The sequence below is a fragment of the Phyllostomus hastatus genome, unplaced genomic scaffold, assembly GCF_019186645.2.
Source record: "Phyllostomus hastatus isolate PE091 unplaced genomic scaffold, TTU_PhHast_1.1 phas_contig_40, whole genome shotgun sequence".
NCBI lineage: Eukaryota > Metazoa > Chordata > Mammalia > Chiroptera > Phyllostomidae > Phyllostomus > Phyllostomus hastatus.
Window position 1 is genome coordinate 88052877 of NW_025333872.1, and position 12788 is coordinate 88065664.

General features: G+C 42.5%; 2 protein-coding genes across 3 annotated transcripts in view; one reads left to right on the plus strand and one right to left on the minus strand.

Annotated features, from left to right (window-relative positions):
• Positions 1 to 7: 7 nt before the first annotated feature.
• NUP43 (nucleoporin 43) lies at positions 8 to 8982 on the minus strand. The gene is made up of 8 exons (XM_045842582.1): positions 8831 to 8982; positions 8385 to 8507; positions 7014 to 7091; positions 5230 to 5410; positions 3822 to 3957; positions 2912 to 3063; positions 1195 to 1317; positions 8 to 682 (listed from the first exon to the last, which is right to left on the minus strand). Exons 1-8 carry the CDS (start codon positions 8948 to 8950, stop codon positions 453 to 455), a joined length of 1143 nt encoding a protein of 380 aa, XP_045698538.1. The 5' UTR covers positions 8951 to 8982; the 3' UTR covers positions 8 to 452.
• A 1929-nt stretch (positions 8983 to 10911) lies between these two features.
• Positions 10912 to 12788, plus strand: part of PCMT1 (protein-L-isoaspartate (D-aspartate) O-methyltransferase) — a 48526-nt gene continuing 46649 nt past the window's right edge. Inside the window, exon 1 of one of the 2 annotated variants that reach the window (XM_045843302.1) lies at positions 10912 to 11410. In XM_045843302.1, coding sequence (XP_045699258.1) covers positions 11182 to 11410 — 229 coding nt within the window. In that variant the 5' untranslated portion in view covers positions 10912 to 11181. The remainder of the gene's footprint in view (positions 11411 to 12788) is intronic. The other variant, XM_045843303.1, reaches the window with a different exon arrangement.

Genomic DNA, 12788 nt, shown 5'->3' on the forward strand with positions numbered 1-12788 from the left:
TAAATTCTTTCTGAAAAAGTTTATTAAAATTATTAAGAACAGAAGAAAATACTTGCAGTGCAAAGACGAAACACGAACACTGGCTAATGCCACACAGTTGACAGAAAGGATGGGAACCCGCCGGTGAGCTGAGTCTCCCATAATCGGAAATGAAGAGCAGCTCCCACGAGCAGTCCAGCAGAGCCTGTTTCAAGGCAGCGCATTCACCAACACAAGGGTCCCTCTGTCGTGCTCGCACATGTTCCTGTTCTTCCGCCGCCAGGCACCTATCAGATTCTGCAGCTTGTTAGGGCAAGGAATTTCCAGCTAACAAAACACAGAACTGGACACTGCCATGCACACCAGTTTACCAATGCTGCCCCTGAAAATTTCACATTTTTCAATAATAAAAATTTGTAAAGACGCTGGAATTCGAAATGTTTTTCACCTGAAATCTTACAATTAAAATCTTTTCATGAAAAAAGTTGCCTAGTAACATAAATGGCTTCGGCATCGGTTCCACACACAAGACAAGGACCTAAAACATCCAAACTGTTCACAGACAAAGTCCTGTTGGGAAGCAAGCTCGTGATCTCAATGCGGTCTTTCGCAGGGTCAGTGCTGAGCCAGGAGCTTATGAGAGACTGGTGAACACTGGCCTGGTTACTGATGCTGTGAGACAAAAAGGTACTATTTCTTCCTCCTGGGAGAAAAGAAAAGGGCCGAGGGGAGGATCTTTTTATTTTTTCTGGCCTTCCCTGGGGATTTCTAAAACAAATTGTTGACACTATTACGGGTGTCCCCATTTTCCCGCCTCCAATCAGCTCCCACCCACCTTCCCCACATTGTTGTTTGTGTCCGGGGGCCTATGCATGTATGCCCCTATGTTCTTTGGCTAATCTCTTCTAGTCCCTCCCCACCCCTTTCCCTCGGAGATCAGCTAGCCTGTTCTGTGTGTCAGTGCTTCTAGTCCTATTTTGTTCGTCAGTTTAATTTGTTCACTAGGTTCCACATATAAGTGAGATCATATGGTATTTATCTTTCTCTGACCGGCTTACAGGTCCATCTGTGCTGTCACAAAGGGTAAGAATTTCTTAAAAGCTGTGTAGCTTTCCACTGTGTAAAGGTACCTTATCTTTCTTATCCACATAATTGACGGGCACCTGAGCTTGTTTCCAGATCTTGGCTAATGTAATAACGCTGCTATGAACATACCTTGGTGAAAGAGTGATGATTTTTCAGGCACGTCTGTGGAGGCATCCCAATGCCAGAGGGACCCATCCTCAGAACACGTAAATAAATGATCTGGGTTGGACGGGTGAAAGTGAACTTCCCACACTAAAAGATAAGAACCAAGAGGCTTATCCTGTGCAGATTAGTTGAATAAACTTTAAAACCCCTTCTCTAGGCATGATCTCCCATTAACAAGTATGACAATGGATAATTCTGGAAAATTTTTTTAAAAAATTGTCTTAAGTTTATTTTCAGTTCTGTGTCATTAACCTATGCAGGTTATATTATTGGAAAGACTGGGAGAGAAGACGATAAAAGTAATATACAAATGCAATTCTATGAGGCAGAGTCCAACTCAGCTCATGCCAGAACTCAATACTTCTATTCTAGCAAACTAAAACCTGGAAATGGTCAAAGAATCGGGGGTCCAGTTTCGGTTGGAAGACTTTCAACAAGCCAATTTGGGATTGAGGACTCCTCAAACTCTACACCTGAAGGACACATTGTGTGCCAACAGACATCCAGGAGCCAATGACCGGCCAGGGCACCCGAGGAAGTTCCCTGCAGCATGCAGATAAAACAGCTGGTCTGTGAACGAGGGTTCTGTGATTCTGGATCTGGTGACATTAAAGAGGTGGCATGGAAAGTGCTCGGGTATAACATAAAAAGTGCAAGGCACACATTTGCAAGCTGGCATTTTCATTCTGACAGTTACTACAATTAAACATTATGTCACAAAGCATAAAAAGGTCACTTTCCTTCGGAGGAAAGGAATGTGTTCTGAGCGAGTCCCTGTATAAGGTTCATTCATACTATTTTACTGAAACAAGGTGAAACAAAACTTCAAGTTACAAACAAATGCCCAAATCTAGATGCTTCAGTATTTCTTTATTTTCAAACTAGAAAAACAAACCTCTAAAAAAACAACCTTATTTCATCTCTAGCCAAGAGATGGAATGTATACAACACAATCCACTATGGTTGTGTGTTTACTGCATACCAATACAGGCTCCACTATTATTAAAACGGGGCTGGTAAGAAGAGATCTGAAAGCTTGTAATTCTATTACCACTGGGGTAGCCAACATCAGACTCTGTGAGGGCATATCCTATTCCTTTTTATTCATTTATTCTCCTGGGCATAACTGTAAAAGGAAAAGGCAAAGAAATTTCTATCCTTGTATTTACTTTATCTTAAATATAATTTTAAAAGTCATTTATCTTTCCAAGGTAACAATGTGAAACTTATCAAACAGAAGTTGTAATACTGACATAATGTTTGCTTTTTGGTACTTTTATTCAAGTATTAATACAAACTCCTCTTATGTCAGACTTGAAAGCACTAACCCACTGTCATGAAATCAAAAACAATGGTCATACAACGAAAATTTCTGTCCAGCCAATAAATCCCCACCAATCTCAGAAGACAAGCAAGCAAACAAAAAGACAAGAACCAGGATCTATTTTTCTGTTAAAAGAAAAAAATGAACATGCAGGCTAATCACCAGGGTTTTGGATAGAATAATGAAACATGTTAAAGAACTTAAACGTCAAGTAAAAAAGGGTAAGTTAATTATTATAAAATTATACAATTCAGCCAAAAGACTATAATGCAACACAATCCATATGTACTGCTATGGAAAGTTGCTTATAACATACAGCTCAGCCAACAAAAACTGATGTATCTCCAGAACACTTACTTTCAGCTTCATGAGCCTTCAGTAGAGACACAGGCATAGTTCCTTGTCGAACATCCCAAATACTCAGCATTCCATCCTGGCCACCCGTAGCTACAACATGCTGTTGGTTGGGATGTCTGTCAACGCAGTGGAGTGGCACTCGGTCACCGGTCCTTTTATGGGGGATACAATGACATCAAAAATATTAAAATATATACTTTAACCTTGCAAAATTCATGAAACATGTTTCATTCTAGTAACTAAATGATAACTTTGTGGCTAGAGCTGCTGGCTGAATTGCAATCATGTCCCAAAACTGACTATATTAAATATACTTATAAATACTAGAATGGGGGGGTATATGGTTTAAGGCCGAAGTTATTCATTCTCTCTTCAAATTGAGAAGCATAGAGAGCAAGATAATCTGGTGGTATGATGTGCAAAACATATTTCCATTTCTTGGCTTTTAAAAAACATGATGTATCAACTAAACAGCATATTCTTTACTCCTACCTTATTTTATATTTAGTTTATGTTTTTCAGTTTGACACATTCTCTTTTCTTGTTAGAGAAGAGTAGGCCACACACATAAAAAAGGGGGTTTCTGCTCAAAAAAGAATCTTGGATTTTAGTTTTCTTCCAGTTATATCTAGAGTGTATTATCTCCACTAACAACAGAATCATTCAATGAGCAAAAATAAGTTCCCCATTAAATAATATAAATTCCAAAGACATAAAAGCTCTGAATCAAGACAGCAAATACTAAGTGCAGCATGGTAGTATCAAACCCATCAAATCATATTTGCTTTACCAAATTTAAATAGGGATTATTCTCTGAAAATGAAATTAAAATACAATATGGTTTAAGGTCTATTATAAACAAACATCTTAATTTTGCATTACACTATTGAAATTAGAAATCAAAACTCACAGTGATAATATCTGAGAGGGCTCATTTCCTTGTTGTCTGAAATCCCATATTTTTAACTGTCCAATTGAATTGACTGTAAGAATCTCAGGAGTTCGAAGGAAGGTTACAGCATGGAGTGTACTGCTATCTGCATTGTCTACAAATTAAGAAAACAGTAGTGTGTGTTAATAGGTTTCTGTGTGTCATGAGATTCTTAAATTGCATTCCTTTTCGTTGAAATACTACAAGTGAAATTTCAAAGAGGTCACAGTTTAATTTCTATAAAAAATATACAGTAATATGCATATTAAAATGAACTGTCCTTTGATAGAAAAATGGCATCACTCACAGGACACCTAAACTGTTTTCCAAAGACAGGACTGAGTTTTCACATACGTATTTCTCTATTTCCACATAAGACTGTTTTTCTCCGCTTCTGAGATAGCTGCTCAAGCTTTTCTACATGCAGTTTTATTTCTGGCTAGTGCTTGACCCAGAACCTCCATTCCTCCTATTGGGCCAAACCCTGGTACTTCGTACAGAGCTCACTCTGGTGCTATATTATTCTGCTGGCTCACCTCCAATTTATTCATCTTTATCCTCATCACCTCTCTCCTCCGTGTAGCCCTTTCCTTCTCACAGTGTCTAAGCCGATACCACACAATTTAGCATATACTCACAGACTTTTGTTTTGTCACACTCCTCCAAACTGCCACCAGGCAACGGTCCTTTAACAAGCAGAGTTCCTCAGAACTAAAAATCATGATAAACTACACCAAAAACGGATTCATGAGCCCAAGAACATCTTCAAAGTTCTGATTCAGGTCTAGGTTGGTGGGCTGTTAAATATCTCCGCAGGCAAGGCCTTGTGAAGCCTGGTCTAGAGCGACTACACTAGAACAATCCTCCTAAAGCTTGACAGGAAGCGCATCACCCACTTACTCAAAGGACTTTCACCAGCTATTACTTAGTCGTCCACCTGGCAAAATGGAACCGCAACGGCTGTGTGCTGGACTCTTCACAACCTGGCCCCAATTTACCTCCCCTGCCTCATCGCTCACCTCCCCTACATACATATACAAAGTCAGCTCAAACGATACTTCCTGTCACCCTCTAGATGGCCATATCCTGCCTCCACACTACTCCTTATGTCTGGTGTGCCATTTTTTAGTTATTTATGGTCTAGAACCTGGATTAAATTATTTACCACCTGCCCCTCAATTCTTTATCCAATAACCCACTCCAGCCGAATAAAAAAGTTTCTTCTGTAGTCACTCAGTCATGGACGCCTTATCAATATACTGTCTTGATAAAGGGATTCTACTTTGTGTATTTCTATATCCTTCAAACACCTTGCACTGTATCTACTTAGCACATGGTAGATGCTCCATTACTATGCGATGGATGAAAGAAACATGACTTTTCTTACCTATAGTTCTCACAGCTTCCTTGTGATCAACTCTGAAGAGGTTTATTCGACCATCTTCTCCAACTGTGACAATCTCTGGGTTGTTGCACACCACCCCCGTGCATGGCGCACAGCTCCAGGAAGGACTGCCTGGACCTGTGTGGTAGTGAGCTGTGGCCCACTGCTGGCAGGCTGTCAGTGTCTAGGTGTCAGAAATGACAATGTAATTAATCAAAGCAAAGCTCTAAAAATCTAGCACTTTTGTCCAATTAAAGAATGTTTTAAGCCCTGGCTGGTGTGGCTCAATGGATTGAGTGCTGGCTTGCGAATCTAAAGGTCATAGTTTCAATTCCCAGTCAGGGCATATGCCTGGGTTGCAAGCCAAGTCCCCAGTTGGGGGCGTGTAAGATGCAACCGACTGAGAGAGGGAGAGAAACGACTGATGTTTCTCTCCCTCCCTTACCCTCTCTCTAAAAATAAATATTTTTTTAAAAAGAATGTTTTAATAAAATTCTGTCTTACACTTCTAGAAAAGGAACAACTCTCTCCTTTTTCTTTTGTATTTCCAAATACCAGTCTAGAACCTACTTCAATGAAAGCTCTGTATACACCAGATTAGATTCTAAAGGAACACTTTAGAATCTATATCAAAAATATCAAAAATATCCCAAACTTGTCTCAAATTAAAGAAATGGTTTTTAGGTATCAGGTAGTTGTGTGGTCAAAAGCAACTTTAAATTCTTAAGGGAATTAGCCTATAACTAAGAAATAAATCTCACTCTGACTGGTGTGGCTCAGTGGATTTCGTGCCAGCCTGTGAACCAAAAGGTCACTGGTTCGATTCCCAGTCATGCCTGGGTTGTGGGCCAAGTCCCCAGTTGGGGGTGTGTGAGAGGCAACCTATTGCTGTCTCTCTTGCATGCACATTGATGTTTCTCTTCTCTTTCTCTCCTTCCCCCTCTCTCTAAAAATAAATAAATGAAATCTTTTTAGAAAGACTTAAAAAAGAAATAAATCTTTAGGGAGCTTTATAAATGACTTGGTTAAGAAAAACAATAACATTTTGGTCTTACAGTTACGAGGCATGCTCATAAGCAAGGTAACCTTCGTTAATTCCAAAACCTACATAAGGACTCTCTTCCAGCAACTGAAAACTGTTACAAATGGGGCTCCTGGAAAGGACTGCCTCACCACTACTCTGTGAAGGTCAGCACTCTGGGCTTCAGCACACCAGAAAGGCACTGTAAACATGTCAACGGTGATGGAAAGCGATTTGATTTGGGGTGGGGAACGCGTGATACAATGTACAGATGATGTAGAAACTACCCAACACCTATATAATTTTATTAAGTGATGTCATCCCAATAAACTTAAAAAAGTCAAATCTTCATACAGAGTATCCTGTCTTTTCATTAAAACCTAGGTTCTAGACACAGATGCAAAGTAGCCATTCCTGTTCTTTCTCATGATACTCGAGTTAGAAGGTGCTTTTTCTTCAAAGACCAGAATAGGAACTTAAAAGAGAGAATCGTAGAAAAATCACTGGCCAGAAGAGTATATTGTTAGGTATAAACTAACAGAATTTAAGATATACCCAATTTCAATAAAAGTTCACACAAACATGGTTATAGAATTAATCTACTAAAAGATTAATCTATTAATCTACTAAAATATAACAATATTTTCTCCCTCCATGTTTTGAGATTATAAAAAAAATGTAATTACTTGTGTCATTAAGTACAGGCTTCTTTAAGCCTTTCTAAAAATAATAAAATACATTCAATTTTTAAATAAAATTTCTTTACCTGATTATTTGGATGGTGAAGGAACACTGTTACACATCCTGTTGATGAAGCAGCGACAATTCTTTCCTGATCAAAAAACTAAATAGAAAATTCCTGCTTATTATAGATTCAGAAATATCAGTATGGAGGAAGCTCATTTGTTTAACTTAATTAGCAGTAATAATTTTTTAAAAGCCTACAAGTGCTAAGCAAGTAAAATGTGATGATAGATCTGAAAGTCAAAACTCCTATACAAATAAGTATTTTTGTGAAGAAAAAAAAAACATTATTTTTTCCCAAAACTCATTCATCTATAATTGATTTAATTAATTTGGGACCACTACCATAAAGCTTTAGAAAAGTATCATTCCCACGGTTAGGCAACTTTCTATAGAAAAAAAAGGCAGGGACTCTTAAGTTACAGACCAGGATTTGAAACTTAATTCCATTCCCATCACTTATTACTGGCTTTGAGACCTTAGCTAAATTAAACTGTCTAACCCTAGGTAAGACGGGTTTCCCCTTTACACGGGGAAAACTAATTACTACTTAGAAGGCTGTGAGAATTAAAAAAAAAGTAAATTCCCTTTCAAGCAGTCCTCAAATAGTATGTGCTCAAAAGATCTTACTGTCAGTTTTCTCATTGGTAAGTCAGATAGCAAGATTTGATTCACAAGCATGCAATGAGAATTAAATTAACTTATGTAAAGTTCCCCAAACAGTGCTTGGCATATGATAGTCAATTAATTTAAAAAACACCTAAGATTGCCCTGGCTGGCATAGCTCAGTGGATTGAGCGCGGGCTGGGAACCAAAGTGTCCCAGGTTCGATTCCCAGTCAGGGGACATGCCTGGGTTGCAGGCCATAACCCCCAGCAACTGCACATTGATGTTTCTCTCTCTCTCTCTCTCTATCTCCCTCCCTTCCCTCTCTAAAAATAAATAAATAAAATATTTAAAAAAAAAAACACCTAAGATTAAAAAACTAAGATTAAACCCTGCCTGGTGTAGCTCAATGGATTGTGCGTAGGCCTGGGAACCAAAGCATCACCAGTTGGATTCCCAGTCAGAGCACATGCCTGGGTTGCAGGCCAGGTCCCTGGTGCAGGGTGCCCAAGAGGCAACCACACATTGATGTTTCTCTACCCATCTTTCTCCCTCCCTTCTCCTCTTTCTAAAAATAAATAAAATCTAAAAAAAAAAAACCAAACAACTACTAAGATTAAATCCACTGCCCCAATCCTGACTCTGCCATTAAGTGGCTAATATGTTCAAAAATTGTAATTCCTGTAAATCTGGGGTGAAACTAAACATACTTTAAGGTCTTTTGGAGCTCTAAATATGCTACTCTCCGTTTTTAACCAGGTAGCTTTTGGATATTATACAGACGTACTTGTAAATCCATAACATCGCCACAGTGCCTGCTACCGCATAATAACTGATGGTCTCCTTCAAATCCTCCATCAGAGTCCAAGTTCCCCAAATCTCCGATAGACCACAGTGAAACATAATTTTCCTGTAAAGCAAAAGGTTTTATCCTGAGTTGAAATATACGTTAAACTCCTGAAAATTAAAATTGGTATTGCCTTCAAGCTACCTTGCTTTAAAAACATCTCAGAATAATGGTGATAACGAGATTCGAGGCTCAGGCACACACACCACCGATGACTCGGAGGTACAGGGCAACTGAGCCCAATACGGGATCTTGTGGCGGGGACTTTGGGCGGGGAGGGGACGCAGGAGGGAGAGAAGATCTAGAAGGCGAGAGAATTCCCGCGCAGGGGCCCGGGGGCGCGGGTCCAGGAGGGAAGGACTCCCTTAGCCGGGGAGTAGGGATACCTCATTGTCCCAAGAGCCCGTAGCGAAGGTCTCCGCGGTCTGCAGACTCCCCGAAGGTACCGGTCGCCAGCGGGTTTTGCTGATTTTCTGAGACACAAACTTAGCATAAATTTCCTCCATGCCGAAATTGTTCCCAGTAGACACTCCGAAAGCAGCCCGAGCGCGCGCCTCTCAGTCCCGCCCCTTCCCGCGGAGCCTTGATTGGACCGACCTTACCAGGCCGACAGTGGCTGCGGAGAGCCAATTCTCTTCCGTCGTCAGGGAGGGCGCCACGAGCCCCGGGAGGAGGAAGTCGGAATGCATTTCGTCCCTGAGCAGTTTACGAACACAGGCGACAGTGTCCTTGTATTGTACAATCTGCTCCTAATCTGCAAAATCAGTATAGAAACACCGACACATGCATTTGTGCAATAATCGTCTAATGTAAGACAAACTTAAGAGCAAAACAAAAGAAATGCAAGAAAAAACACTAGCTTCCTAAGCTTTCAGATTTGCATTTCACGGCGCATAGAAGAATCCAAATCCTTAAATTCTCACGGAAATATAGCCCATTAAAGCTCCAGCATATTATTCTAAACCTCTCTCCATCTGTCTCCCAAACAAATCCTCTGCTTCAAAGTTGTTGAAACACACTGCCAGAACCTGGAGTTGGAATTTGGAAGACTCCAGCTCTAGTTTTGAAGACCATTGCCTAGTTGCGTAACTTTCCTCAATTCATTTATAAATAATTAAGAATGAATGTGATATTGAACGTTGAGAGGCCAGGAATCCGTGCTGTACGCTCTTTCTGTGCTTTTGACTACACCTAGAATGCCTTTTTATCCCTCTCGTCTCAGAATCCTACCCATCTTTCCAGGACCAGTTCCTTCCCATATCTTTTCCCGATTACTCTAGCCCATGATCTAAATTAATATAACACGTGATATTTAGATCACTAATAGAACTTAAATTTTATCCTCCGTTGGTACTTTTCTTTTCGTGCAGATCCCCAATTAGAATGTAAATCCTATTGCATAAGAGGTATGACTTACTCATCTGTAAAAAAACAATCTCCTTTATACAATATTTATAATGGTGTGTTGGTTGTCAGCTTTAGAGAGATATCAGGTCTTGCTGAGGACTGATACTGTTTTTGTTTTGTTTTAAATGGAAGACCATCAGGAAACTGCAGAGATTAAATAGAAAACTATTAGTCCCAAACTGACAATTTTATTCCTAATACTGAAGTAAAAAAAACACTGTTTTGAGTGTGGTTTCATTTATGGTCATCGAGTCCCAGAAAATAGGTAATGTATATTTTGGATTGGAAGTAGGCTGAACATCACACATGACAAAATCTCGTGAGAACTACAATTTAAAAATTGCTGCTGACGCAGTAGCATAGATGTGTTGACATAGTTTTGTTTTCTGCCTTAAAAGTTTATCGGACTAAAGGGTGACTGGATCCTGTTAGTCTCAATTCTAATTAGCAGTCAGTAAATTGGATGTGACGGGCATGTTCTCTGCTTCTCCATCACTGTCTGGCACAGCTGACAGCAATAAAGTCAGTGTCCAGTCCAACGGTAAAATTTGTGAGGTTTAATTTACTGAAAATGCACAATTGCGTTGGGAGGGTAACACATTCGGCGTAGGATACTGTGTTATTTTTAACCATTTGCCTTGCTCTAGCAAGTAAAGCATTCCCCACGTGCCCCTCCTCCTCCCATGTCATGGTATTCTTCCACTCTCTTGAGTTTGTGCTTTAGAATTGAGAACAAATCAGGGTCTCAAGAGTCCCTGCTAACGAAACACTGTTGCACTTGTCACAAAACCAGAGTCTGGAGAACTCGGGGTACAGAAGGCCTTTGCCCTCCCGTGCTTATATTAATTAAGATTATACAGGCTCTCCTACAGGGAGCTCTGACTGTAACCAACCTAAGTATTAGCCAACAGGGTTGGGTGAGGCAGAACGGAGGAAGCCCACCATCTAACAATCTGGACAGCTATAGGAGCAGACCCGCCGCTCGCAACAGCTGACCCATCGGTGACTGCGGGGCCACCGGCAGCAGGGGAACCTTCCCGCCACTGCGCTGGGTGACCAGAACCGCAGCCAGCACACGACCGAAAGCGCCAGGGCGCACCCCGCCTGGCCACAGAGCAAATCCAGCAAGGAGGCGGTGTGCAGCTCGAGACTTCCTAAATGGACAAGCAGTGGCGTGGCCGCTGACTGCGCCTCGCCTTCCCGCCCCGTCCGCAGCAGCCACAAAAGCAACCCGCGCGGGCGGCAGGACTCCAAGCCACCCCCGCCTCCGGCCCCACCCAGCCGCACCCGAGGCCGCGCGGTGTCACAAAGCGCATGCGTGCCGCGGGGGATGCCGGGAGCGCGCAGTGGCGGCAGCGGTGGCGACGGCAGTCACAGCGGCAGCAACAGTGGGGACGCGAGCGGGGCGGTGACCGTGTGGGAGGTGGTCTCACTCTTGGCGAAGCTGCTAGGCACCGTCGCCGCGCTGAAGGTGGTTCTGTACCTGCTCCGGGTGTGCTTAGCGATGGCCTGGAAATCCGGCGGCGCCAGCCACTCGGAGCTAATCCACAATCTCCGCAGTAAGTGCCACCCCCGCCGGGTGTGGGGCAACTAGGGCAGGCCAGGCCTGGACCAGGTCCCCTCGGGCCGTCCGGAACGTTCAGTCTACACCCCCCCGTGCCTGCTGAAGGGCTTCGGCGCAGGGTTGCACCAGCAGTCCCGAACCGCATGCGCTTGAGATCGCGTCCCCCGGGACCTGTCACTCATCGGCGACTCGGGCTGGAAGGGGAGAGAAAGAGCTCGCTGCCAGTGGGGCAGGGGCAGGCGTCTCCCCGGGGGCCTGGGGAAATGGGAGTGCGGCACAGGTGGTGTGGCTGTCACTCGAGTCCGCCGGCCGCTCGTTCGGGTCCGGAGGGCGAGGGGCGTGCACTCGGGGTGGGGAGATGTTTGCCAGGCCTCCTAGACTCTGGGCTGGACCTGAGGGAACTCCACCCTGGCCCCTCACTTCTCACCTTCCTCCTCCATAATCGACCTCGATGCAAGCGTGCTCTCCTATCTTTCCTCCCCCGCCCTCCGTTTTTTCCCCTGGAGGGAGATGCCACCGTCTGATACTGGCGAGGGGAGGGAGGGGAAGATGAGAGTATTGTCGTTGCGGATGCTGGGAGAAATTTCTGGGGCGGCTGTCCAGTGGAAAGCTTCGTGGGGAGGGAAGTAGAGGAAGAAATAAGCAGGGGATGCTGTTCCTGCTCGTGTATTTCACGAGCCTTTAGAGATCCTGGGGTACACGAACTATTGTGTGTGTGTGTGTGTGTGAGTGTGTGTGTGTGTGTGTGTGTGTGTGTGTGTGTGTCCTAACTTCTTTCAGGACTACCATACGCTTTACAAGGCTTGTATGGAAGTTTCCTTATGTCATTCTCTTTAGTTATGGTAGTCCTTCCTCTGACGGTAATTTTAGGGTGGGATGAGTGCTGTGTCACTCTTTTTTTTTTTTTTTCATTGAAATATAGCGTCGTTGTCTGGTCGGGAGACCAGGAGGACTGCAGTCTGTAATATGCTCGTACCAGTCAGAATTTATTTCACTTTCTTTGGCACTAATTTTGCAAATAATCACGTTGACACATGGTGTTTTAATTTAATTTAAATTTCAAGAGACATTTAATGCTTTTAAAGAAAGATATACAATTATCCATTTGTAACAAACATGACGTGAGATATATAGCTCTCATGGTGCATTTCAGTGAACTATTTTTCATTGATGGGTTGTGTCCACTGCAACGGGTTCGCTGAACTTTAGACCACAGTTGTGTTAGGGGAGGCAGCACATTGTAAAGGGCATGCATTATTTATGGTAATAGATATTTTTCAAAGAGTATTTCTTTTCATCTCCATAACAGCCTAAAAAGAAGATATGATATTTCCATTATGCAATCAAGAAAGTTAGTTGCAAAATCTGAGGCA